Source organism: Marmota monax, unplaced genomic scaffold, assembly GCF_021218885.2.
Source record: "Marmota monax isolate L192 unplaced genomic scaffold, Marmota_monax_Labrador192_F-V1.1 WCK01_AAM20220418_F8-fsc00167, whole genome shotgun sequence".
NCBI classification, from domain to species: domain Eukaryota; kingdom Metazoa; phylum Chordata; class Mammalia; order Rodentia; family Sciuridae; genus Marmota; species Marmota monax.
The window spans coordinates 3,153,081-3,179,969 of NW_026694116.1; the positions used below are offsets into that span (position 1 = coordinate 3,153,081).

Genomic DNA, 26,889 nt, shown 5'->3' on the forward strand with positions numbered 1-26,889 from the left:
AGTGGCTCTGAGCACTCAGCTGTCCCTGGACCTGGGTGCACTGACTACAGCACTCTACCCCAGGGGGCTTAGCACCTGCTCCCCACAGCTCTGCCGAGGTCCTGACCCCCTGCCCTGCCAGTGTGGGTTAGAAATAGGAGATGAGCCTGACCCTGGCCCCAGCATCCTATGGGCATCAGTGGTCCGCCTGGCTACCTGGACCCCCAGCGGGTCAGCCAGGCCTCGCCTTCTCTCCAGCCAGGCCTTGGGCTGTGTGAGGAGGGGCCTGGCTGCTCCTGCCCCAGTGGGTGTGGGGAAAGGGCGGGAGGGGCTGCCTTGGTCTTCAGGTCCCCAGAGGCCTGTGGGGAGGACTCCACCCTGCAGCGGCTGGTGATCTGGCTGCTAGGCCCAGAGACAGGCTGTGAGAGCACCACTGTATCCATCCTGCTGCCCGGGCCTCCTTGGCCACCGTGGACTCTCGGCCCTCTCTGTCCAGCTCCAGAGGCAGCAGGCACCCTGCTTGGCTTTGTTGACAAAGAGCCCTTCTTCCTGCGGGGCTTGCTGGGGAGCTGCAGCTGTCCTGGGACCCCATCTCTGGATCAGGACCCCATCTCTGGATCATCATCCCTGTGCTCTTCAGAGGGTGTAGCGAAGTCTGGCTCTGGGGTTGGCACAACGTCAGGTCCCTTATGAACCTCCCTGCTCGTGGCACTCCCCAGCCAATCCCTGTGGGCAGGCGAGTGAGCTGCCTCCTGGGGAGAGGGGATAAGGCACTTCACTGCCCACTGTCCCCACCAGAGGAGCCTGACTCCCTGGCTTGAGAAATAACGGGCAGTGCCTGTTGGGATCGAACCCAGGCCTCCTGCTCGCCAGGCCAGCTCTGCTGAGCCATGCCCCGTCCTGCGGGGCCTGCGGGGCCTGCGGGGTGGAGCCAGGCCTTGGCGGGCGGAGCTCTGTGGATCCTGGTTTGCAGCACCTCCTGTGCATGGGTCCTCTGTTGGGGGTCCTGGGAGGCCCTCACGGTGATCCCTTAGGGTGGGGGCAGCAGCGGGTTTTTACATACCACTACCCGAGTGGCTCCCCAGTTGCCTTGGCCTCTGTTCACAGGGGTTGGGAGGCCTTGCCAGGGACTAGGGAGTGGACGGCTGGTAGCAAGCTCTCAGTCTTGTAGTTGGAAATGGGATGGCAGAGCGACTGAGTTCCCGCAGGCCAGGATTCTGGGCTCGGCATGGGCCTGGAGGGCTCCGTGCACTGGGCAGTGCCAGGGGGCTCAGAGTCTCAGGGCCCACAGGGGTTTGGCATCGTGGGCTGCTGAACTGTGGACCCCACCCTGGCTCCTGGGCTGCTGGTGCCAAGTTCTCTTCCCTAGAGTGGAGCAGCGGGCACAGCCCCTGGTGGGCACAGCACTGGTGCTGCCTACCAGTGAGGCCCAGAGGCTGGGGCAGGTGTTTCTCGGCCTCCCTGTCTGGTGGCCAGTGCCTGCAGTCAAGGTGGCTTGAACAACCAGATGGTTCTGTCCCAGTCCTGGAGACCAGGAGTCCAGAGCCGAGGTGTGGGCAGGTGCGGTCCCTCCCAGGCTCAGGGGGGCCCTTCCTGCCGCTGCTCCAGGGGCTGCTGGGCTTGTGGTCACATCTTTCCAGCCCTGACCGCAGTGGCCTCTCACTGTGTCCTTCTCTTCCGTCTCTCAAGATGACCCTGGTCACTGGGTCAGGTTCTGCCTAACCTGCAGTGACCTCATCTTGAGATCCTGACCACAGTTACACCTGCAAAGGTGCTGCCCAAGCAGGCTCCAGGGACTGGCGGGGTGGACGTCTTCCTTGTGTGGTGGGAGTGGTGTGCAGGTCACCCCTCCATGGCTCCCTCTTTCTTTCGGAGCCTGGTGCTTCCGAGCTGTGGTTCAGGGGCTGTGGCTCGGGGGCTGTGGGCTTCAGGGCCTGCCTTGGAGTACTTGGGGGGGAGGGGGGAGAGCTGAGGGAGAAAGGCGGTGGCTGGGGAGGGGCTGTGAGAGGAGCCCCTTGGGGTGCCCCACGGCCCAGGAGGTGGAGAGGGGAGGAGGAAGCCTGGATAGGAGCCAGGAGGGCTGGCTGGGGTGCCGGCCACACTCCCCATGGCGCTGCTCTGGAGTGCCCCGTCCAGCCTGGTGGGTGGGGGCCTGTCATCGGGGCTGGCCTCTGCGTCCCTCCTGGTGGCTGCAGCTGGCGCTGTGCTCTGTCTCGCCCCTCTGCGTTGCTCGGCTGACTTCCCTTGGCCACCTGCCCCTCCAGCTGAAAATAACTCCTGGGCTGGCCGGGCAGGGCGGGGCAGGACTGCCTCGCAGGCTCAGCCTCGGAGCCTGGGGGTAGCCCCCTTCCCACGGCTGGTGGATGGCGCATTTCTTCTTGGTGCCTGGCACAAAGTAGGACTTGGCAAAGTTTGATGGACGAAGGACTCAAGGACGAATGGGTGAAGGCAGGTGGCGATGGGCTTGTGCTCCAAGTCCACGTTGGCTCAGCCCTTTCCACTGGTGGAACCAGAGACCCTTGGACAGGGATGGTCACGGGGTGTGGCAGGGAAGGGTGTCCTGGCTGAGGGGGGCCCTCCGTGCCCAGTGTGACATTTGGTGTTCAAGGGGACACAGGCTCCTTCCTTTCTTGCTTTGGCCTCAGGGATGACTTCCCCAGGGCCCTGGAAGGCACCAGGTCCCTTGCCCCCTGTCCCCACCCCTCAGTGGGGAACCACACACCTGGAGCCCCCTATAACAGAGGTGGGGCCTTTGCAAGCTGAAGCCAGCCTAGGTGTCCGTCAGCGGATGAAGGGGTCAGGAAATGTGGCATGTGTACACACTGGAGCTCGACTCAGCCGAAAAGAGAAACGAAACTGTGTCCTTGGCAGGAAAATGGATGCAGTCAGATATCATCATGTTAGGGGAAGTAAGTCAGAGCCAGAGGGTCAGGGTCATATGTGTTCACTCATGTGGAAGATAGGAAGAGGAAGATGGGGGGTCTCGTGAAAGATCAGAGACCCCTAGAGGAGATGACCAAGGGGTGTCATGTGGGGAGGGAGGGGGAAGGGCTGGGGAGTGACATCGGCCAGATTGTATTGTTACTCTGCATTTGTGTGTGTGTGAACGTGCAACAACAGATCCCACCAACGACTGTGATGCACCAATACAGAGTGTGGGGGGAAGGCTGGGACCGCTGGCCCCACTGCGGGAATTGCTTTGAAGAAAAAGCCCCTCAAACTCGGGGCAAGCCTGTCGTGGCCACAGCTGTTCATTCCGCACAAAAGAGAGGCGCAGTAGCTGTGAGAACAGCTGGGATGCCCAGCGGCGGGGTTGGGGGAGGGTGGGAGGGGAAATGCTTGGCCCAGCCAGGGGTCTTCCCCATCCCTGGAGTAAGCTGGGGACACCATGTCACTGAGGAGGTGCCAGCACCCAGGGTCTCCTGTCACTCCCGTGTGTCATTCCCAACCATCCCCTTGGAGAAAGAGCAGTCAGCAGCTGGACAGAGCCAAGCCCTTGTGGCCAGTGGCGGTGCAGGGCGGGGGCTTTGCAGGTTCTCGAGGCCCACTTCCCTCCTCTTACTTTTTTTAAAATACTTTTTTTAGTTGTAGGTGGACACGATACTTCTATTTTATTTTTGTGTGCTGCTGAGGATGGAACCCAGTGCCTCGTGTGTGAGGCGAGTGCTCTGCCACTGAGCCCCGGCCCCAGCCTCCTCCCCTTATTTTTATATTGGAGGAAAAACCCAAACCAAACTCTCCAGGAGCCGTGTCCAGACCCTTCCTTCCCGGCCCACACGAGGCAAGACCTGCCGTAAGCCAGCGTAGGGGTGCTCTTGAATGCTGGTCTGGACCTCGGCCTTCCCACCTGGTAAGACGGGGTGACCGTCCTGGCCTAGGGTGCACAAGGAGCGACTGTAAGTGAGAAGCGGTCGGCCGAGGCCCTGGCAGCCTGGGCAGGGGCCTCGCCTACTGCAGGACTCAGGTGAGGCCCGGGGAAGGCGGCTGCAGGTGGGAGCCCCGCCCTCTGCAGCCTGCCCTCCTGGTGACCCGCAGCTGCTGGGCCTTGGCAGGGTTTGGCTTCCATCTGGAATAGCAGCCCAGGCCCAGCCTTCCTGCTGGGGGACAGCTGGGCGGTCGCCCTGCACTCCCCAGGGCCCCAGGCCCAGGGCTGCTCCTCACCCTGGGCTCCTGCAGCTGCCCACATTCCTGACCCACAGCCCAGCTGTTCGCTGGGCACCAGTGGCGCCCCCTCCCACCCCTGCTCCTTCCCTCTGAGGGCCTGGAACTGGTGCCACTGGACTTTCCGGAAAGTGCAGCTTCCCAGCCAGCCCATGTTCTGAATATCTGGAAGGTGAAGCCCAGAGACCCGCGTGTGCCTGTGGCCACTGTCATACACTCAGGAGTCCTCTCCTCCTGGCCCCGGCCCCAAAGGCAGGTGTCTTTTAGAAGTTCAAGAAGTTCAAGGTCTGGGACCTATCTATGGAGGAAGAAACCAAAACCCAAACCAGAAAAGAAATTCAGAACCGCATGAAGGCAGAGTTCCCCAGACCCACTCACCACTACCTGCAGCGCCCACACAAGTCCCCCACGAGGACCAGCTGGGCCCACCAAGCCCCGCTCATGAGGACCAGCAGGGTTGCCACCTTCCTGTGGCTGTATGGAGGTAGCTCCTGGACAGATGGGTCTGGGCCTGAGACTTGTGGGCAGCTGGGGCTGTGGTCAGAGGCAGGGTTCCCAGGGAGGTTGGCTGGGAGGATCCAGGGTGAACCCAAATCTCTGACTGAAAGCTGATTGGGCCTGCCCCACCCCCTCTCTGTGCCCCAACCCCAATTCAGGGTGGAGCTAGACACCACAGCGTCCAGCGTGCAGCCCACATAGGCCGTTTTGACTTCCTGCCCAACTGGGGGTGCCTTGGGGGTTTGTTTCCCCAAAGAGACCTGGGGGGGGCCTGGGTGAGGAACCCGCCTGGTGAGGCCCTAGAGGCTGCCCGGGGTCTGGGGAACCCACCTGGTGAGGCCCTAGTGGCTGCTCGGGGTCTGGGGAACCCTCCTGGTGAGGCCCTAGAGGCTTCCCGGGGTCTGGGGAACCCTCCTGGTGAGGCCCTAAAGGCTTCCCGGGGTCTGGGGGTTCCCGCCTGGTGAGGCCCTAGAGGCTTCCCGGGGTCTGGGGAACCCTCCTGGTGAGGCCCTAGTGGCTTCCCGGGGTCTGGGGAACCCTCCTGGTGAGGCCCTAAAGGCTGCCCGGGGTCTGGGGTTCCCGCCTGGTGAGGCCCTAGAGGCTTCCCGGGGTCTGGGGAACCCTCCTGGTGAGGCCCTAAAGGCTGCCCGGGGTCTGGGGGTTCCCGCCTGGTGAGGCCCTAAAGGCTTCCCGGGGTCTGGGGAACCCTCCTGGTGAGGCCCTAGTGGCTTCCCGGGGTCTGGGGAACCCTCCTGGTGAGGCCCTAAAGGCTGCCCGGGGTCTGGGGGTTCCCTCCTGGTGAGGCCCTAGAGGTTTCCCGGGGTCTGGGGAACCCTCCTGGTGAGGCCCTAAAGGCTGCCCGGGGTCTGGGGAACCCTCCTGGTGAGGCCCTAGTGGCTGCCCGGGGTCTGGGGAACCCTCCTGGTGAGGCCTAGTGGCTGCCCGGGGTCTGGGGAACCCTCCTGGTGAGGCCTAGAGGCTGCCTGGAGTCTGGGGAACCCTCCTGGTGAGGCCCTAGTGGCTTCCCGGGGTCTGGGGAACCCTCCTGGTGAGGCCTAGTGGCTGCCCGGGGTCTGGGGAACCCTCCTGGTGAGGCCCTAGTGGCTGCCCGGGGTCTGGGGAACCCTCCTGGTGAGGCCTAGTGGCTGCCCGGGGTCTGGGGAACCCTCCTGGTGAGGCCTAGTGGCTGCCCGGAGTCTGGGGAACCCTCCTGGTGAGGCCCTAGTGGCTGCCCGGGGTCTGGGGAACCCTCCTGGTGAGGCCTAGTGGCTGCCCGGGGTCTGGGGAACCCTCCTGGTGAGGCCTAGTGGCTGCCCGGGGTCTGGGAACCCGCCTGGTGAGGCCTAGTGGCTGCCCGGGGTCTGGCACCAGGCAGGGTGCCACAGTAACCTGCACAGTGTGAGTGCAGAGAGCTGGCAGAGCTGGAGAGTCCCGGAGGACTCTGCCTTAGTCTCTCTCCCAGCCTCGCTCACCTGCTCCTCCATCCACCCCGTGGCATTTGCCCAGTGCCCATGGTGGTGGGCATGTGTGTCACAGGGCCGAGGGCACCAGGCTCAGAGCCGTGGCCATCTGGCGCTGCCCTAATGATGAGCACAGCCGGGGCCTTGCGGCCACAGGGACTGACGTTCTTACAGTTCTGGAGGCCAGAAGTCCAGAGTGCAGCTGTGGAGGGCCAGGCTGCCCGAGGCCCCGGGGGTGGGGTCTCCCTGCCTCTGTGCCCTGGGGGTCCTGGTGCTCCTTGGCTCCCGCCACATGCTGCAGTGTCTGCCTCGTCTTCACGTGGCCGCGTGGCCCCTCTCCTCCCTTCTCCTGTGAGGCTCTTCCTCACCAGGTGGCCTAGACGACCTCGAGAGCCTTGGTTTAGTTGTACCTGCAGGCTTCTCCCCGTAGGTCACCAGCAGCCCCCGCCCTTGTTGCCAGTGACTGTGTGCCCCCTACGTGGCGTGGCAGGAGGCCTTGGGAGGGCGTTGGGGGTAGTGAGGTCCTGGGGGAGGAGCCTGAAGAGCCCGCCCCTCCCTCTGCCCAGTGGGTGCCAACAAGTGGCATTGTGCCATCTGGCGCCCCAGGCTGACTATGCCGGGTCCTCCTCTGGCTCCTCCAGCCCCTTGTTTACGGCCCCTTGCTGTCGCCACTGAGCTGGGTGAGCCTCTGGGCCTCCAGACGCTTTGCTCTTCTCATCTGTAAGCTGGGCGTGGTGTCCGCTTGGTGGTCACTTTCCCATGGGCAGAGCTGACCACCTTAAGTGTGTAGTGCAGTCTTCCTGCTCAGTAGGCATTTTAGTCAGCTGTTTCCCTGCTGTGACTCAGGGACCCCACCAGAACAACTGTAAGGAGGAAAGGTTTATCGGCGGGCTCAGGGTCTCAGAGTCTTCGTCCATGGAAGGCCGCTCCATTCCTCAGGGCTCCAGGTGGGGCAGAGCCTCATGGTGGGAGAGGGTGGCAGAGGGGAGCAGCTCACATCATGGTCAGGAAGCAGGGGGAGGCTCCACTGGCCAGATACAAGTATAGACCGAAGCCAGGCCCCAGTTCCCACCCCCAGCCACACCCTAGCACCTCAGTTACTACTCAGTCAATCCCTATCGGGGATTAATTCACTTGGTTGGGTTAAGACTCTTATAACTCAATTACTTCTCCTCTGAACCTTCTTGCATGTCCCGCATGGGAGCTTCTGGGGGGCACCTCACATTCCCACCGTAACAGTAAGTGTGTGAGTCAGATTCCATTACTGTAACAAAATACCTGAGGCAATCAGCTCATTAAAGGAAAAGGTTTATTTTGTCTCATGGTTTTGGAGGCTTTAGTCCGTGGTTGATGGGCCCCATTGCTTTTGGGCCTGAGTCAGCAGCACATCATGCAGGAACATATGTTGGAGCAGAGTTGCTCATTTCATGGCCAGGACATGAGGAAATAAAAAAACGGGAGAGGAGGGCTGGGGGCCCGTTAAGCCCCTTGGCATACCTTCAGTGACCAGAAGGCCTCCGTGCAGGCCCACCTCTTGATGGTTCTGCCACTGCCCAGAGACTTCACCAAGCAGGCCTTTGGGGACAGTCCAGAAGCAAGCTGTACAGCAGTATGTCCCCACCATGGCAGAGGTCTCTGTGGGGTGCTCCGCCAGCTGTGACCCAGGAGGACACTGAGGCTCCAAGAGGGCTCTTGACGGGTCCCAGGGTCCAGGCCGAGTGGGAGTCAAGCCTGGCTGTCCAGTGCCTGGCTGTAGTCCTCTGGGGACTCTGGAGCGCACGGCTGCTGGGGGCACAGACGAGGCTGGCGAATCGGCTCTGGCCCCCAAGGAGGTCTGGCTGGGGCCGCTCTTGGGGGCTGGGGCCGTGGAGGCACCCCGGAGGCTGGGGAAGGTCTCCAGGCTCCTCCCGCGTCCCTGGCAGGCATTCTACGTGGGGACCTGGTGGGAGCAGCGACCCTTCAGGGTTAGAAGTCGCTCAGAGCTGCCCACCCCACTTTGCTGTGCCAGCCCTGGGCCTCTGCAGCTGCTGTCGGGAAGCTGTCCACGCTTTGCTGCGTCCCTGGCTGGCCTGGGCCCTCCGGCTCACGGAGGATGGCTGTTGCCTGCTCCCAGCGTGGAAGGGCTGGGTCTGCCCTCCTGCTTGGGAGCCCCCGTTGCTGCCATCACACTTTTCCTTCCACGTCTCGGCTCAGCAGGAAGGGTGACAGCGAGGCTCCTTCATTCAGACAGGAGAGCGATAATCTGGTGCGTTTGGCCATTAAGGGATGCGCTGGCTTCAATTTAAGCGGGCAGCGGGGAAACAGAATAGCCGAGGGTGCCCTGCTCAGCTCTGCGTGGTGCTGCATCGTCCAGATTGCACAGGAGAACGGGCGCTCTGAGGGTGACATTGGAGGCCGCTTTCTGGAGGGGAGAAGAGATGGAGAGGATGAAGTGGCAGTGAGGGCGATTTCACGGATGGCTTGTGGGCCTGCGCTGCCCTTGTGGCTGCGTTGCTGTAGTGGGGGTGCCGAGGATGGGGGCACGGCGGGAGGAGCCCTGGCAGCCTCTGGGTGGTCCCTCTGAGCCATGCCTGCCTGCGAGAGGGCGATTCCAGCCCTCCCTCCTGTGGCGTTCAGAACCAGGTCAGGGGAGGAGGCCCTACTGGAGATTCTAGAGAAGCAATTTCCTGCTGGCTTTGTAGAACGATTTTGCTTTGACCTTGACCCAAAGCCCTGGTGCTGTGGTCCACTCTTCATCCCTGAGGCTCAAACAAGCCATTGGCCTCAGCATGGGGCTTGGAGGGTGGTGGGCGGAGAGCAGATGCCTTCCTCCCAAGCTCTGGCTCTGCAATAAGCCCTCCTGCCTTCCCCGGGCTGGGGCTCTGCAGCAGGGCCTGGCCTGCAGTACGCACACTGGCCGGCTGCAGAGCCGAGAGTGGGGTGCTCTGCTGACCAGCAGGTGCTTTAAGGTCAGGTGCGGGTTGGTGGCCTCACAGTGTGGCACCCCCAGGCGAATGTGCTGCTTGTCTGCCAGGCGGCTCCTTCCACAGAGCGGGCTGCTCGACCTCTTGGAACGAGCTGCCTGTGGTCGGGGGTGTGAGTGGACACAGGCTGACCCTGGCTGGAGCCAGGAGCTGGGTGCTGGCTCTCCTGGGCTCCGTTCCTGCTGGTCCTGATGATTCCGATGCCTTGGCAGCGCGGGGGCCTCGCAGAGCTCTGTCTGTGTGGGAAGGGCAGGCACAGACCGTGGTGGGTGCCTGTCCAGAGGCAGGCTCTGCGTCCAGGGTCTGCAGGACCCTCCGTCACAGGCACCCTTGCATTGGTTTTCTCGAGTTAAGAGTTTGGGGTCTTGGTTCAGAAACCAGGCCCCTCGGATCCAGGCCTCCAGGGCCCTGCCCCAGCCTGTGGAGCCGCTCCCCAGGTTCTCTGGGAAGCCCCCTCCTGTTCACAGCTCCACCAGGCGTCGGTGAGCCGGGCTTCAGGCGACTTCAGGCAGGGTGGTGGAGGAGTGGGCAGGGCAGAGGGAAAGGCCAGGACCCCTCAGGAGCTGGGTGGAAAGAGAAGAGTTTGGGAAACGGGGACGAGAATAGCATTCAGGCCACGGGAGTGGCCTGGTCCAAGGCTCAGCTCCCAGAAGTGCCAGAGCAGCAGCTGGTCTGTGGCATCCAGTCACCAGCTGTGTTGGGTGAACCCATGGGGAAGGTGGCCCACTGTGGCCTCAGGAAGGTGGCCGGATGTCAGGGCACCCTGGAGGAGGAGGGGTCCAGAGGTGGGGGCTGAGAGCTGAGGGCTGGGACGGTCAGGCCAGGAGGCTTGTGGTGGTCAGTCTGCAGGCGCCTGGTTCCAGGACTGGGCTTTTCATTCCGTGGGGTGGAGGGAGGGCCCGGCTTGCCCAGGAGCCTGGATCAGAGTCAGAGAGGGAGACCCTGTGCTGCTCTGCCTCCCCTGACCCGTGGCCCGTCCGCCTCCTGCCCGTGGGTTGGCCCTGGGTTCTCCCCTCACCATTAGGTGAGTGTGGTGGTCCCCAAGACGTTCCTCTTCCTGTAGGACCAGGACACGGGAGAGCTGTTGAGTGTCGGGCTTGGGCAACACCGGCACACGCCCGGGCTCGGTGGACCCCGTTGATGGGAGAGAGTGGAGGGCACCGACGTGCTGGCCTCCCTCGTGGAGTGCCGGGAACACGGCCGAGCGCAGAAGCCAGGCCCGCCGCGGCTTGGTGCTTTCTGCAGCCCTGAGGACCTGGCCCCGTGGGCCAAACTGCTGGCTCCTGCAGAGCCCTTCCCTGAGGCAGGCGGCTCCTCCGCTCGCCCGCCGTGCCATCCCTGGCTGGGGGAGGCCTTGGAAGGTCCCACTTGCAGCTCTTGCAGGAAGGGGCCCGTGGCCTCCCTGCTGGACACCAGGGAGGGTCACTCGGACCCTGCAAAAAAGCGTTTGTTCATCACTCAGTCTGCTGGTGCCTTGTTCCGGGGCCTGTGCAGCCGAGAGAGGGGGCCCGAGCCAAGGAGGTGTCCACATCCAGTCGTCCAGGGGTAATGGAATCCCTGCATCCCCCATCGTCCAGCTGGCTGCGCCCTTCTGCCCGGGGTTGGGGAGGAGCTGGAGCCTGGGGGGCTCCCCGGGACCCACTGCTGTCCGGGGCTCTGCAGATTCAGTGCTGGAGCCCTGGTGCCATCACGGTGGCCCAGGTGACAGCTTGGCAGCCTGGTGGTGTTGAGATGACCAGGGCTGTGGAGTCGACTGGAGCAGAGCTAGTCAGATCCGGTCCCCGTGAGCCTCAGTTTCCTCGTCTGAGTGGGTGCAGGTGGAGATCTGGCTGGCCGTGCAGGAGGCGCGTGGGCTGTGCCGTGGTCGTGACCAGTTCCCAGGTCCACCTGCTGCTTGCTTCTGGAAGAGGTGCTTCTGAAAGTGAGGGTCCAGAGGTGGGGATGGCTGCCAATACTCCAGGTGTGGTCAGAGAATGTGGAATGCAGGTGTGGACAGAGACGGGTGCTCGGGGACACCTGGGAGTGCTCCGCAGACCTTCACTCATTTGTTCCTTTACCAGATCCTGGGCCTCTGCCATCCGTTTGTGGTCTGGGCTACTTGGGCCCCAGAGAGAGCACGTGGTCTCAGCTTGTCCTGTGGAGCGAGTGGCCAGCTCGTCACCCCAGGGTCACCTGCCTGCCTGCCGCAGGGTCACGCTGAACCGTTCCAGCCGTAGCGGCACCTGTTCGTGGTCACGGTGCTGTTTGAAGTGTTTCTTTTTGGAGCGAGCGTGGATCAGTGCGACCAGACGCTGACTCCTCTCCCACTTCCTGTCGATCCGACTTCCTCGCTGCCGCTCCCCGTGTCTCGCCTCCTCACTGCTCACAGCCAGCCCCGGGGAGTCGCGCCACTCCCTCCCGCCCCAGCAGAGGCCGCGTGCGGTGGAGCGTGCCCAGCCCGGCCGCCTGTTCACGCGCGCCAAGGCGGCCGCGTCCTGCGCGGGGTTTCCGTGCGGCAGCAGTGAGCACGGCAGCCTGCCTCAGGGAGGTTGGTGGTCTTCCAGGAGCCCTAGGCCTCCAGGGCCGGGCCGTGGTGGCCCTCCTGGGCATGGCATCCAGTGTCTCTGGGGCAGGGCAGTGGGGCTGGCAGTTCTCCTCCCAGCTCTCGGCTGTAGAGGCCAGGGGACGGTGGAAATGGAGGTCCCGTGTCCGTGCAGGGGTGGCTTCCTGAGTGCAGCTGGTCGTGAACTGGTGAGAGTCAGCCGTGCGTGCCGGTTCCTGTGAGGCTGCGGGGCCAGCCCCCTGCCTCTGCTCCTCCCGCCACTGTGACTCGGGGACCTCTTGGGCTCCAGAGAGGTGGCCCAGCGTCAGCTGTGGCTTCCTGTCTTCATCGACAGGCCAGCGTGTGGACAGGTGGAGTCTTATTGCCCATGTAACAGGTGGGAAACTGAGGCACGGAGAGGATCAGAGGTGCTGAGTGGGGCAGGCTCAGCTGTCGCCGCCAGGCGAGGTCACTCTGGTCTGTGCTGGATGTGGCCAAGCACAGGGGCTGGGGCTGGTGAGACCGTGAGAGGTGGCAGTGGTTGTTGGGAGACACCAGCCAGAGCCCCCGAGGAGCTGTGTGTTGGCGTGCTGGGGTGGGGTCTCGAGAGCCCACCCAGGACTCCCCCATGGGCTCCTGTCCCGGCTGAACACTGTCCTGACCCTGCTGGCCAGGACACCTGGGGGACAGGCCTGGGTCAGGTCGCAGGTCCCCCTCCTCATCTGCAGGCTGGGTGGTTCAGAGTCGGCCTGCGCATGACAGAACGTGGAGACACAGCTGGGGTCTTCGTGGGCTGAGTGGTACGGGCCCGTTAGTCTTTGGGTGCAGAAGGTCAGTCCAGACCACCCACGGCTGGCGTTGGGGTGCTCTCTTTACGGGGTGCAAGGGCTGAGCTACTCTTGGTCTTCCAGTCCTCCCAACTGACTTAACTTTCCTGAAAGGACTCTTTTCTTCTTCTTAGAAAACAAAGCATGTTATACCCTTGCTCAGAAACTACAGAGGATAGCGTGAAGGTCATGATCTGGCTTTGAAGGTCAGAGCATTCCAGATCTGCTGCCAGCTCTGCCACACCCTTGGTGGTGACCTTAGGCAGGGGGGAGTGCTCTTGGAACCTCTGTTTCTTCTTCTATATAGAGAGTTGCTGTAATGACCGGGGTTGCTGTGAGCAGCCCAGTGAGGCTGCTGGCCCAGCGCCTGGTGTTCTGGGAAACCCTCCCCACAGCGGAGCTTTTGTGATTGTCATGAGTCAGTGCATCGAGACTCCCAGAGGGTCCACGCTGGGAGGGCCCCCCAGAGCTCTGGGCTGGACCCTCGCTGTTAGGTGAAATCCTGAGTGTGGGCAGTGAGGGGCCTGGAACCAGAGGTCAGGGCTGCACCAGCGGTGACCACATCCCCAGAGCAGCACTTGGCACCTTGCTCCTCCCTGGTGGCCACACGGTGGGAGCTGGCCACAGTGTCCAGGGGCCTTGGAGGAGCAGCTCTTCCCTTGGCGAGCAGGACTTCCACACCCGCTGGCCTGCGGCCACATGGGGGCGCACTGTTTCCCTGTGGACTTGGGCTGCCCACACAGCATGGTGCTACCCCATTGTTGCCCTTTGCCACCCAGTGACCAGTGCCCAGGCCCCCTGTGCCCACACTGCAGATCCCTGGCCGAAGCCAGCTGGACACGTGGCCTGTGAGAGGGTTTGCCTCTCTGAGCCTCAGCCTCCTTTCTGTACCCACGGTCAGTGCTGAGGCCTGAGGGCGTCCATGTTCTGAGCTCTGGAGGGAGGGCAGGCCTGTGCCATTTCCTGTCCCAGCAGCATGGGGTGACAGGGGTGATGGGGTGGCAGGGTCTGTGCAGCCCCGGGGCCTGAGGGTGTCCACAAGGACTGAGCTCTGGATGGGGGCCAGGCCTGTGCCATTTCTGTCCCCAGCAGCACGGGGGTGACGAGGTTGTGCAGCCTCAGGCTGCCCCCGCCTGGTGGTGGCCCTGTTAGGTGGCTGCGTGCTCTTCTGGGGCAGGGAGGGCTGACCCCGTCCTGGCCAGTTGGTTCAGAGGCTCACTGAGACGTGGCTGTGGTGAGGCCATGTGGACTTGGCCACGGAGTGTCCCTCAGAGGTGCACTTGGTGGCCTCTGTGTGGCTCAGCTGGCCTCTGACATCCTCGCCCCTGCTGCCCTGGGTCCATCAAGAGTACAGTGACCGATGACAGTGAACAGTGATCTGGGCTCATTGTCCGGCTGACCTGGGAGGCGGTGGGCAGCTGGGCGTGGAGCCTGCGTCCTAGCCCTGGTCTGAATCAGCCCTGTGGGCTCCAGGGGCTGGTGGATGGCCAGTGAAGTGGCAGCATTCCCAGTGTGCAGACCGCGGCACCTCTCCACCAGCCCTGTGCGGAGGACACCAGCCCTGTGCGGAGGACACCAGCCCTGTGTGGAGGACACCAGCCCTGTGTGGAGGACACCAGCCCTGTGCGGAGGACACCAGCCCTGTGTGGTGGACACCAGCCCTGTGCGGTGGACACCAGCCCTGTGCGGAGGACACCAGCCCTGTGCGGAGGACACCAGCCCTGTGCGGAGGACACCAGCCCTGTGTGGTGGACACCAGCCCTGTGTGGAGGACACCAGCCCTGTGCGGAGGACACCAGCCCTGTGCGGAGGACACCAGCCCTGTGCGGAGGACACCAGCCCTGTGTGGTGGACACCAGCCCTGTGCGGAGGACACCAGCCCTGTGCGGAGGACACCAGCCCTGTGCGGTGGACACCAGCCCTGTGTGGAGGACACCAGCCCTGTGTGGTGGACACCAGCCCTGTGTGGAGGACACCAGCCCTGTGTGGTGGACACCAGCCCTGTGTGGAGGACACCAGCCCTGTGTGGTGGACACTAGCCCTGTGTGGAGGACACCAGCCCTGTGTGGAGGACACCAGCCCTGTGTGGAGGACACCAGCCCTGTGTGGTGGACACTAGCCCTGTGTGGAGGACACCAGCCCTGTGTGGTGGACACTAGCCCTGTGTGGAGGACACCAGCCCTGTGTGGTGGACACCAGCCCTGTGTGGAGGACACCAACCCTGTGTGGTGGACACCAGCCCTGTGCGGAGCACCATTCGCCCTGGGGCGGAATCCTGCCCTGGGGTGGGGCTGTGAGTGCAGGGGGCAGGGTGGCCATGCCCCCTCTGAGTGTCCTGGACAAACACAGTGGGCCCTGCTGTCTGCCAGCTGGAAAGCCTCCGGGGGCCTTGACAGGGCCAGTGTTCTGGGGACAGACCCTCCTGTGGGCCCTCGGCTGGGCCTGCTCTGGGGATGTGCTTGCTTCACAGTGCTGGTGACGCGGTGGCCCCTGTGGGGTCCCATAGGCTGGGATAGGCCGGCGAGAGCAGAGAGCTGCTTGCTCCCGGAGCCACGGGACGGGCTGACCTCAGGCCTTCCCTGGCAGCAAGGAGCCCCCAGCTCGGGCAAGGACTGGGAACCTCGGCCTCAGCCGGGCAGGGTCTGGCCTCCCCTGCCCCTCCCCTCCGCTCTGTCCTCCTTAGGCCCATGTGGAAGAGGCAGGCCTGTGGCAGCCTCGGCCCCGGGTCCCTCCCAGGCCTTCAGGAGACGATTCTAGAATCTGAGCCTGGGCCTGCTGCTTGTGGCTGTGGGGTTCTGACCAGCCAGGCCCTGGCCACCTGCCCTCCTAAGTCCTGGGACGGTGTGGGGAGGAGGGACCCAAGTGGCAGAAACAGCTGCCCGCTGCCCGCCTTTGTGGGAAGGGAAGGGAAGGGGCCGGCAATGAAGACACGGCTGGCCCTTCCCTGCCACACAGCCCTCTGTGGTCCCTCTCCACCTCTGGCCTCTGCGTCCCTGATGGTGCAGCAAGAGAGGGGCCAGTGGCCGTGGAGCTCGTTGTTCACATGGGCCCTTGTGGGAATGGACTTGGCCACTCTCAGCGGTGCTTTGGAGGGTGGAGAGGCCTGACTGTCCTTAGGGGCTCTGCTCTGGAGCAGGCCTGGCCTCCTTCTGGGCTCTGCCACCTTCCGGTTGGGCACCGAGGTCCTTAATGCCTCCACTTCCCTCTGTGTAAGGTGAGACGTGTTCTGGAAAGGCCAGGAAGGACCGTGCCGGGCAGCAGAGTCGGGAGGGCTCTATGAGGGAGTGCGTGGCCTGCGTGGGCTCTCTGTCGCTGAGCTCTCTGTCCCTGGGCTCTCTGTCCTGGCCCTGAAGCCTGCGTCTGCCTGCCCAGCTCTCTTCCAGGGGCTGGACGGGGGTTCCCGGGGGACACTGCCCTGGGAGCGGTTCCCAGAGCTGGGTTGGCTGGAGTGTCCACGTGCTGGGCCAGGGTGGGCCGGCCCTGGGTGGGCCGGGCCAGGCCGCAGACACCACCCTGGAGGAGGCCTGGCCAGGATCATGGTCAGGACCTGTGCTTAGCTCTAATGTGGGAGGCCAAGGGGGAGTCAGAGGAAGCAGTGGGGGTCGGAGAGGAGCCACACGCAAGGCTGGTTGAGCCCGGCTGGGAGCCGCAGAGCCCTGTTGGCCTGAGTGCTCCGGGGTCCAGCCCGTCCCCTTGTCCCACCGTCTAGGCTGGGTGGCCAGTGCCTGGGCTGGGCGGCCTGGGCCTGGGCTGGGCGGCCTGGGCCTGGGCTTGGCCACAGACGCACCGTCCCAGTGTGAGGCCAGGGGTCAGCTGCTTTCAGCTTATACTTTTGGGGGTCCAAGAGGGAAAGTGTCCAGGCCTCTCTCCCAGCTTCAGGTGGCTGCTGGTGACCCTCAGTGATGCTGGCCCGTGGCTGTGTCCCTCCCGTCCATGTCTCCGTGTCTCTCTTGAACTCTGTTGTGATAGAACATTGGTGAGGTGACACTGACTGTCCTCAGGATTCCCAGCTGTCCTCAGCCGCCTGCTCTCCCTCCAGGAGCCTCCCGTCATCCGGGCTGGTGTCCGTCCTGCCATACCCTGCCTCCCGTCCCGCTTCCGGCACCCCACTTGCTCTCTGTGGCTGTAATTTTGATGGCCTGGGGGTGAGTGACGGAACCCATTCTTTGTCCTTCTGTGTCTGTGTTCCTGAGAGTTATCAGAGGGCAGAGGACAGAGACGGGGTCATTTCAGACTGCGGTGTCGCCACTGCAGTGAGAAGTCACGTGCGGATTGCAAGTTTGACTTCCTTAAAATCAAATAGAGTTCGCATTTCTAACTGGACAAGCGTTCAGGGGCTGTCCTAGTGAAGAGAAGGACACTGCCGTCATGCTGGGAAGTCCAGCCCAGAACCTCACTCTCAGGTGTGCAGAGTGAAGGCCCGTGAGCCCTGAAGTCACGTGTGATCCTGGGTTGCACCCTGTGCCAGGTTTTTAAAGACCCTTTTCGTTAGGAAGGCACGTGGTTGTCCTTTACCCAGTGAAGAGGTGCAGGTCAGGTCTGGACACGGCACCCTGTGGGTGTTGACGGTGGCGCTGGCCCTGGAGGCCTGGCCTTGTTCTTAGCAGGGTTAATGGAGGATCGTGCCTGTGGTGAATCTCAGATACTGAGAAGAAATCTTATGTACAGAGATGGACAGACAGACACTGGGAACAACTGTGTGGTCAAGGAAGCAAGTCAGCGTCGTCTGTGAGCACAGCCTGCCTGCTCAGGATGGAGTGGCCCGGGCGGGGGGGCCAGTTGCTGGGGCTGAGCTGCGTGTGGCCTGGGGCTCCGGAGTGCGGCTGGCCTCACGCCGTTGTGCGCCGAAGCTCTCGGGCGCTGGTTCCTGGTTGTCCTTCATCCAGATTTGTCCTTAGTCTAAACGTCTGGTGAGCAGGGACAGGCTTCCTTCTGTCCTCTTGACCAGGCTGTTTATCCCTGGTGGGGGGTGGTTACCGGTGGTGTTGGCCTGGAGTCCTGAATTTTTTGGGGCCCTGTGTGCTGGGGTCCTTGCCCTGTGCCTATGCTCAGCTGGGTAGGGGACGATGGCTTCCGTGTGTACCCAGGTGCCCTCAGGGCCGTCACCAGCCCAGCGATGCAGGTGCATCAGGAAACCAGGCTCCAGGAGAAACACTCCCTGCTGGTCTTGCTTGTTAATGATGGCAGACAGGATTTGAACTTGGGGCCCGAAGCAGCCTGCACTGAGCTTCCTTGCCTGCTGCCCCATAAGGGTGACTACCAGCGGATTCTCCGTGAGAACTGGAAGATGCCGCCCTGGTCACCACTGCCCTCCCCACCTCCTGCCCGGTCAAGCCCAGAGCAGGCCTGGAGCTCTGTTGTGGGGGTGGTGGGTGGAGAGGAGGTGACCCAGATGTCTATCTGGGAATGCTGACCTCTGGCTGCCATTACCCCCCACTGTGGCTGGCCGTTCCCTGGGTCCAGCGTGGCTTCCTGGGATGGCTCTGGCTGTGGGTTTGCTGCCTGTGAAGTAGCTAGGGAGGAGTTGTGCATGTGTGTGTGTGCGCGCGCGCGCGCGTGTGTGTGTGCACGCCCCTGTGTGTCTGTACAAGTGTGCTCCCGCGCCCCTGTGGACTGGAGTCTCTTCCTCCAGGACTGGCAGCCTCCGGTGTGCTGGAGGCACTTGGGCAGAGCTGTGGGTCCAACACAAGCCAGGAGGCCATCTGTCGGGCCTGGACCTGGCTGACTAGGTGGCCCCGCTCAGTGCAGGGGCCCTCTGGGTCTGCAGCTCTGCGTGGGAGGCCAGAGGCCTGCAGTGGCCCAGCCTGAGGCTGTGGAGTTTTGGTGGCTCCGGCCAGGCCCGACTGCCCCAGCCTGGGGGTGGGGTTCCTCGGCTGCCCGGGCCCATGTCCTGTGTGGGGAGCAGGAGTGTGCCTGAGCACGCACTGGGGCAGACCTGCTGTGCTGTGCCCTGCGTGCCCGCCTCACTGTGCCTCTTCTTGCCCCTAGTTCCTGTGCCTGAAGAACATCCGCACCTTCCTTAAAGTCTGCCATGACAAGTTTGGGCTGAGGAGCAGCGAGCTGTTTGACCCCTTTGACCTCTTTGACGTCCGAGACTTCGGGAAGGTGAGTGGGCTACTCCAGGCGCTGCACGCGATGTGGTGGCCTAGTGTGGGTGGGCCATGTGAGCAGATCGGCCCGCCACCTCCAACCTGAGCTGAGACCAACCCGCTCGTCCAGGTGTGGACGCCAGGTCTGCGTGTCGGGTGGGAGGTGGGACATCCTTCCTGTCAGTCAGGTGACCTCAGGTGTCTGAGTCTACCTTAGTGGGCACTGCTGGTGTGGGAGCGGGGAGGTGTAGAGGTGTGGAGGCCGCGGCTCGCTGGCACGCCTGGGTACAGAGTGACCTGCTGTCCAAGCACGGTTACTCCAGACCTGGTAGGGTCAGGGCTCTGTCATGTTCTGGGTGGATGGCGCCTAGCTGAAGGTGACCGGGAACCAGGTGGTCCCCTGGCCTGGCCTCCCTTGGAGGCCCATATGCGGCCTGGCCTCCTTGCTGCTGCTGCGGGTTCTCAGACAGCTGCTCCCTGGACTCCCCCGACTCCCCGGGAGCCGCTTCCCACCTGCTGGTGGGAAGTGGCCGAGGTGCCCCTTGCCTCCTTTCATGAGGACTGTTGTCAGGGACTTGGGACATGCTCTGGGTGTGTGATATCTGAGCTGCAGGGTGGGTTTTGTATTTGTGGCTGCAGATCTGAGAAGTCAGCTCCAGAAAGCCCCTCCCTGCAGTGCTGGCCTGTCACAGGGGCCTGTGACACTAGGACTCCCATGAGCCACTGGGCCCTGTGTGTCTCCTGCTCAGTCCCGGGATTCTCTAGACTTGAGACTTGGGGACCCCTTCGGAGCCTGTCTCCGGGACTGGAGACGTGGCTCAGTGGGGAGCTCTTGCCTAGCATACGCAAGGTCCTGGGTTCCATCCCAGTGCTGCGTAAGAAAACTCAGAGCCTGGTCCCCAGCTCCTGGATGTTTCTGTCCATCTCCTGCCTGACACCCTGAGGTCCCGGGCCACAGATGTGTGCAGGGAGCTTGGTGCCAAGTGGGCTGCAGCAGAGCTTGGGTGGTGCCAGGCTGGTTTCTCTTCCTGTAAGTGGCTTCTCAGTTCCAGCAGGTCTGTTGAAATGGCTGAGAATTCTCTCCTGCCCTGTAGCTGTGTGAGCAGTAGAGACGGAGATGTCCGCAGGGCCCTGGGCAGGGAGAGGCGATGGTCGGACACTGGGGGAGGCCAGAACACGTGCACACACACACTCCTGTGCACACACACACTCCTGTGCACACACACAGCTTGCATGTCTTCAGATGCACACACACTAGCACACTTGTGCATAAACACACATTTAAGATACAGATTCATAGCCATGTGCGGTGGTGCACACCTGTAATCCTAGTGGCTTGGGAGGCTGAGGCAGGAGGATCGAGAGTTCAAAGCCAGCCTCAGCAAAAGCAAGGCCCTAAGTAACTCAGTGAGACTCTGTCTCTAAATAAAATACAAAATAGGGCTGGGGATATGGCTCAGTGGTTAAGGACCCCTGGGTTCAATCCCTGGTACCCAAAAAAAAAAAAAAAGACACAGATTCATGTGTTCACATGTCCATGGACATGCCCACCCCTCACAGGCAAAGCTGGCATTGAAAATGAATGCATCAAGGAGTAGATGGACCCCCTGGCCACGCTCGGGTCTTGGCCTAGCAGCTTCAGTGTGTCATTTCATTTTGCTCTAATCTGCTGCAGTGGCCAGTGGTGAGGCCAGACAGCTTGCAGAGGGACGCCTTTGTTACCATCGGAGGTTTTGAGGAGGTGGCTTGGTCTGCACCGGGTCTATCCTGGGGCCTCCCTCTGGTCTTGGGCCTGCCTCACTGTGGTCGGTGGTGGGGCTTTGCTGTGCTTGGCACCTGCTGTCGTGAGCTGTGAGCAGGCGGTGGGCTGGACCTCAGGCCACAGCGAAGGGGGGGCCTGACTTGAAACATGAGTCACTGTGACTTCATGGTTGGACAGGAATGGCAGCCACAGGACGAGGGACAGCCTTGAGTGTCCACATGCGCTCCCTCTGATCCCTTGGTTCTCAGAGCAGAGCTAGGCTGGACTCCAGCCCCCAGCCCAGCCCAGCCAGGGAGTGCAAGTGACGATGTCACTCCAGGCAAAGGGTCGGTCTCCATGGCCTCCCACCTCTGCTGCCGAGGGAACCTGCCTGGGCCCGCGTTGAGGTGTCGGGCCTTGTTCTGGGATTAGTGAGCGTCTGGGATCGACTGGCCAGTCTGCTGAGAGGTGTGGGCCCGGGATGGGGGGGGTCTCTTTTCACTTCTCCTTGTCTGGCCTCTCCCACTTACATTTGTTGGATTTGGGGCATGAAAGGACCCTTAGGGAAGAGCTGGTACTTCAGGATCAGGCTGATTTAGAAAGTACCATCTTTTCTGTTACTTAGGAAGGTTTGGCGTGTTTCAGGTCCTGCCCAGGCTCTGGGTTTCTTGTTTGTTTCCTAAATAGCTACCTCTGAGCTTCCCCAGTTTCTTACGTGATTGAGTTGTTCCTTGGAAAGACTAAATGTATTAATTGACTAATTCACTCATTCATCCATTCCTCTACTCATCCATCCATTCACCCAACTGTTCATCAACCAAGTATCCACCCATCCATCCTCCGACTTTCATTCCTCCATCCACCTATTCATTCCTCCATCCGACTATCCATTCATTCATAATCTGTCCATCCAACTGTCCATTCATTCATAATCTGCCCATCTATTCATTCCTCAGTTCATCCATCATTCCTTCATCCATTTATCCATTCACTCATTATCCATTCAACTATCCATTCATCTACTCATCCATCCACCCATCCCTTCATCCATCCACTATTAACCATTCAACCACCACCCATTCACCCTCATCCATCCATCCATCCATCCAGCCAGCCAGCCGTTACATCCATCCAACCAACTGTCCAACCAATCATCTGTCCATCCATTCAATCTCACCTTTCAACCATCATCCATCTGTCCATTCCTTGATTTGTCCACCTCTCCATCCATTCAACCATCCATTCTTCTATTCCTTCATGCATTTATTTACTGTCATCCAACCATTCACCCATCCACCATCTTCCATCCACCATCATCCATCCATCCACCATTCAACCATGCATTGATCCATTTATCCATCCAATACTGACCCTCCAAACATCCACTCATCCATCCATCCATTCACCCATCTGACTACCCACCAGGCAACCATTAGTTAAGCGTGTAATGTCCTAAGCATGTATAAAGTGCTGACTATGCTGAAGATTAAATGGAGAGACAGGACACACAGATTAGTGACCTTACAATTAGTAAGCAGGAGAGTGGGAGGGCGAAGACCCTGGAGCCTCTCCCTGAGGCTGGCTGTGGTCACCTCAGCATGACCAGAGCTTCATGGTGGGAGGGTCCTGCACTTGTAGGATGACCCTGCAGTGCCCCATGAAGAGTGGGATAAGGTTGACAGTCCCACCCCCTTGTCCAGGCTGGCCTCTGGTATTTTTTCTGTTTATGGACCAAGAAGAGCCTCCACATGAGGGTGTGGGCAGCCCTGCTTCCTGGCCCTCGGCTTCTCTTTCCCTGTCCTGTTTGGGCCCAAAGGGCGGAGCTGGGCAGAAGCCAGGGGCTTCCTTATCCCAGCCTATTGACCAGGTCTCTCTGCTCCCTGGCCAGGGGACCTGGGGCGAGCGAGCCCTGGGAAGCTGGTGGCTGTCCACCGTACCTGCCTTTGGGCACCCTTGTCACCCATGCAGCCCCAGGGGAGGCGGGCGGGGTGGGGCAGGGCTTCCATCCATACTGCTCGGGCGTGACTCCACTGCCCAGACGTGGTCTGTTGAGGCTGTGCCTGTGGGTGCCCAGGGGAGGCCGCTGCCCTCCTGTGCGTTGCTTCAGGGCGTGGCGAGGAGTGCCCGTGGTCCTCGTGGTGTTTATTGGTATTTTCTTCTCCTCTTGGCTCCTTGCCCTGCAAGCCTCAGCAGCACGGAGGGATCCAGAAAGCCGGTCCTGGGAGTCGTCCCCTTGGCTGCCTTCCCCGGTGTTTTTCCGAAGGCTTGCATTAAAGATATTAGGTTTCGCCGAGATCAGTGGTGTCCGGGGAGCTTCCTGTGCTGGCCGCCGTGGCCGCCTGGCCAGTGACTGTCTGTGAAGTCGCCCCTGCCTGCCCCCGCCAGCCGTCTGTGGGGGCATTTCTCATTTCCTCAGGTCTTGATGCTGGGTGGTCTGTCCAGGTTGCAGGGCCCAGGGTCGGGGCCGGGCGGGGGCTTCATGGAAGGCAGCCCTGGCTGGTCCTCTGGGGACCGGTCGGGAGTTTGGAGGAGGCTCCTGGGGAGGCTGCAGAGTTCCCGTGGCTTTCCTCAGGGAACCCAGTCCCTGCCTCGGCAGATGGTACTGGTCAGGACAGCGGCCTTGGCCGTGTTGAGAGGCGGGCACTGCTGGAGGCTTCTCCGTCTCCCCGCGGGACCCCCTCTCACTTTGTGTCACAGACCGGAAGTTGAGCTTCTCAGAGGGCAGGCAACTGCTTGCTCAGGTCACATGGCTGGGAGCTTCCTGGGTCTCTAATCACTCTCTGTCTGTCCCTGGGCTGTGCCAGCTCTGGGGGAGGGTGCTGCAGCCCTGGCGGGCCTCACCACCGTAGTGTCTGGTCACGTGCTGGCACTGGGCCAGTCCCATCGCTGGCCAGCTGTGACATTCCCTAAGCCTTCACTTCCTGGTCTGTTGAGCTGTTGAGGGAGGAGCCCACAGGGTGTAGCCGCTGCCCAGAGCCCCCCCCTTGCAGCGAGGGCCTGGGAGAGGACGTCTGTCCCCAGGACAGAGGACAGGGCAGGGCTGTCTCCTAAGCAGCCCGGGTGGAGTTCTGGCCTGCAGGAGGGAAGCCAGGGCCCTTCTGGGTGCAGAGGACAGGCTGTCCCCCCTGGACCCTGCCCGGCCTGCTTGTCACCCCCAGCCGCCACGGTCGCGTCTCTGCTGTCCACGCCTTGCCCCTTCATCACTGGCTGCCGTGGGCCTGGAAGCTTCTCCCAGTAGCTGCGGGGGGCCCTCACGGTCCTGGCCCAGGCCCTGCCACTTCTGCTGCCTGCGTTCTGCAGAGCGCCTGCCTCCCCACAGCTGTCTCCCCTGGTCAGTGCTCACGAGGACCGATTGCTGGGCTCAGCGCGGAAGCTTCTGAGTGGTTCAGCCCGGCCCTGGGCGAGGGCTGGGGTGGAGGGACAGCCCTGGGTGGTTTAGCAGTGTTGGGCTGGCTGTGACACCAGCTCACCTGGTGCCTGGGTCCAGGCTCTGCCCAGCATCCCCGAGCCCCTCTGCCCTTCCCTCGCCGGGGGAGAAGTCGCTGCTGTGGTCACCAGGCACCACGTGCTGAGGCCTTGACACCCACGAGCGGCCGCATCTTGCAGGGACCTGAAGAAATAAAGAAGGAGATGGAGGCGGAGGGGGGACGTGCCTAGTGCGCCACGTGACTTGGAGCCCGGGTCATCTTTAGGTCTTGCTGACAGCGGAGGGTCACGTGGCTTGTTCCCATATGCTCTGCTCCTCCTGCTTCGCTGTCACCACGGGAGGCAGCTGTTGGTGGGACAGGGCACGGCTGGTCGTGTGGAGTCCTGCCGTAATTTTCAGCGGACTTGGAAAACTAGGTTGGAGGGCAGATTGGAGACCAGGTGGGCAGAGAGGAGGTCAGGTGAAGAGTGAGGAGCCCAGGAGGGCGGGGTGGCGGCCAGGAGGCAGTATGGAGGCCAGGAGGTCAGATTGGAGGCTGGGGGTCAGTGTGGAGGCCGGTGTGGCAGCCTGGGCAGAGGCTGTGAAAGGCCTGCACCCTGTCTCTTTATAGGACACGGGCAGCAATGGCCTGTGCCTGTGCTGTGGAGGTTGGCATAGTGTGTGGATTTCAGCCCCTCTGGCCTCCTTGGAGTTGGGAGGAGGCCGGGAGGGTGGGCCCACTGCATCAGAGCGTCTCCTCCCTGTTTTCTGTGTGTGGCATTTGTGTGACAATTTGCTTGAAGAGAACTTTCTGAGGAGGCTGAAGACAGTTGGAAACCTCGGATCTGCACAGTTGAGGAAGTTCCTCCCCTTGGGCTTGACCTGGGGTCCTGGGTGGGGACAGCCCAGGGTGCCAGCTCTGGGAGGATGAGGAGCTGGCTGTGCACTGGTCCTGATGGGGGGCAGGGCCCTGGCTCCTCTGGGGTGAGTGTCTGCAGACCCTCGCTCACAGCTGTGTTCCACTTCTCTCTTTGCCCAAGACCCTCCTCAGTGGCCTGTGTCCCCCTTTCCCTGAGGATAGAAGTGCCTGCCTGGCGCGCACCACTCCCCTCCCAAGCCTGGGGCAGGCATCACCAATCAATCGCAGCACTTCCCTGCAGAGCCTGTTGGCTCAGCACCCCAGCACCCCGACAGCTGGCTGGAGCGGGCATGGAGGGGAAGCCAGTCCCTCCCAGCCCTCCCAGCTGTTCCTGTGTCTGCTGTGACCCCTTCCACAAACACCCACCACCACTGCCCTCTGGACTTCCTGAGTCGGAGGGCCAGGGAAGGGCTGCCGGGGCTTCGGGAGGCCAGGTAACAGTGGGTGGTTGAGAAGCCACGGGAGCTCAGGACGGGGAGGGGAGGCAGGCATGACCCCCCGGGCGTGAGCCAGGCTGCCTCCGTCCTGCAGCGGTCTCCACCTGCGACGTGGGTCTGAAGATGGGCCCCTCCGAGCCTGCTGGAGAGGGATGGGAGGAGCAGCTGCGGCTCTGCTGCAGCGTGTCCTGAGGGGCAGCTCTCGGGAGGGGCCGGATGTGGCTCCCCCACACCCCCACCAGGTCCCCACCTCATGCCCCTGGTCCACGCATTCCTCCTGGGGCTCCGTGAGGTATGGAGAGGCGGTCTCTCCTGGTCACTGGTTTCTCAGCTTAGCATGTGTGTGGATGAACGTTCCTCAGGCCCTGTGTGGTCGGGGATAAAGTAGCACTAACCTGGGGTATCGACACCCCCCACCTCCATACTCGGCCCTGAGCCTCATGAATTGGCTCATCCTCTTAATATTTGTTCATGAAATTTGCCGACAGAAACCCTTGTGTTCACCTGAGCTGCTCCTGCGGCCTTTGGTGGCCCCCAGCCGTGGACGTGCACTGAGCTGTGGGCAGCCCTGTCCTGTGCTGTGGGAGGCGCCCGGGTCCAGGCTTCCTCTCGCTGTGCTCATGACCCACGCAGGTGCAGCCCTATCCTGGGAGCAGCCCTGGCCCTGGGCATGGAGGCTGCCGGCAGCGCCAAGCAGAGAACCTTTCCTCTTCTGTCAGTCACCGTCACTTTAGGTCATCATTAGCTCCACCCAGTTTCAGAAGTGCTGCACAATCAGACACGTGTGTGTGAGCCTGGAGAGGGGCACACGTGTGCACACGCACAGTCACACGGGCCCAGTGAGGGCTGAGCCGCCGCTTTTAACTGCTGATGGAGAGGTTCTCCTGGTGGGCTGGTCGAGCTCTGCGCCACCAAGCCCCGTCCCAGCACAGAGGTCTAGGCCGGAGCCAGACCCAGCTCAGGCTGGGTGAGGTGGAGGGTGACTTGGTGGCAGGAGCTGATCCCCTGCAGGGCCCCTGGGCCTGGTCCCGTACTTCTCGGGAGGTGTTCCAGTATTTTGCTCAAGGCTGGGGGGCCTCTCTGGGGCTTTGCCTCAAGGCCCTTGCAGGGGCTCAGGGAGGCAGTGGACCCCCAGGCTGGGGATCCTGGCTGAGGAGTCCATCCCTTGATCCTGGTGTTGCTGTGACATGGGGGTCTGGCTCCTTTTTGGAGAATATGGTGCCGGGTGGCACACAATACCCGCTTGGAGCTGGTGACTGAGCCGGTGGAAGGGCTGTAAATAGGAGAAGCCGGTGCTGGTGGGGCGGGACCAGTTCTGGATGGGAAGGTGGGAGTGTAGAGGGCAAGATGGGGTGCTGGGGTGCAGAGTATGGCTGAGGCCCGAGCACAGGGTGTCAGGGAGTGCCAGATTCCGTGGCGACTCGTGTGGCTTTTCAGAAAGACCCTTCCCATGGAATGCATCAGAGCATGGCCCCCACCTTGAGTCTCTCCCGCACCCTCTCTGTGCCCACATCTGCAGGGGAGGAGCCGAGCAGAGAAGGGTGTCTGTCCTGATTGCTTGGTAGAGGCTGACTGGAGGGCCCAGTGCGGATGGTTTCTGAGGCTCGGTCATTGATGAGTGATGTCTGCCGTGGACCCGGGCAGGAGCTCAAGTTCTCTGCCAGGCACTTCCCGCCCCTGGACTGGCCAATTCACCCAGTGGCTGAGGGTGCCCTCCAGAGGCTGACTGTGTTCCTGCTGCCTCTGGGAAGGCAGGTGCTGATGAAGCACATGGTGGGTAGGTGCTTGGGGCTCATGAGGGGGTACCAGGTGCTGGGGTGGGCTACCTAGTGCCCGAGTTTAACTCTTTCTTTGGGGCAGCCGAGGTTTGGGCATAAACGTGGTTATG

At 62.2% G+C, this 26,889-nt stretch overlaps 1 protein-coding gene across 5 annotated transcripts in view; it reads left to right on the forward strand.

Annotated features, from left to right (window-relative positions):
• Vav2 (vav guanine nucleotide exchange factor 2) overlaps positions 1-26,889 on the forward strand; it is a 161,574-nt gene that overhangs the window by 18,360 nt on the left and 116,325 nt on the right. For 3 of the 5 annotated variants that reach the window (XM_046465435.2, XM_046465434.2, XM_046465436.2), the window contains exon 2: positions 18,398-18,514. In XM_046465435.2, the coding sequence (XP_046321391.1) occupies positions 18,398-18,514 (117 nt within the window). Of the gene's footprint in view, positions 1-11,719; positions 11,792-17,012; positions 17,125-18,397; positions 18,515-26,889 lie in introns of those variants that run through there. The other 2 variants (XM_046465437.1, XM_046465438.2) reach the window with 2 other exon arrangements.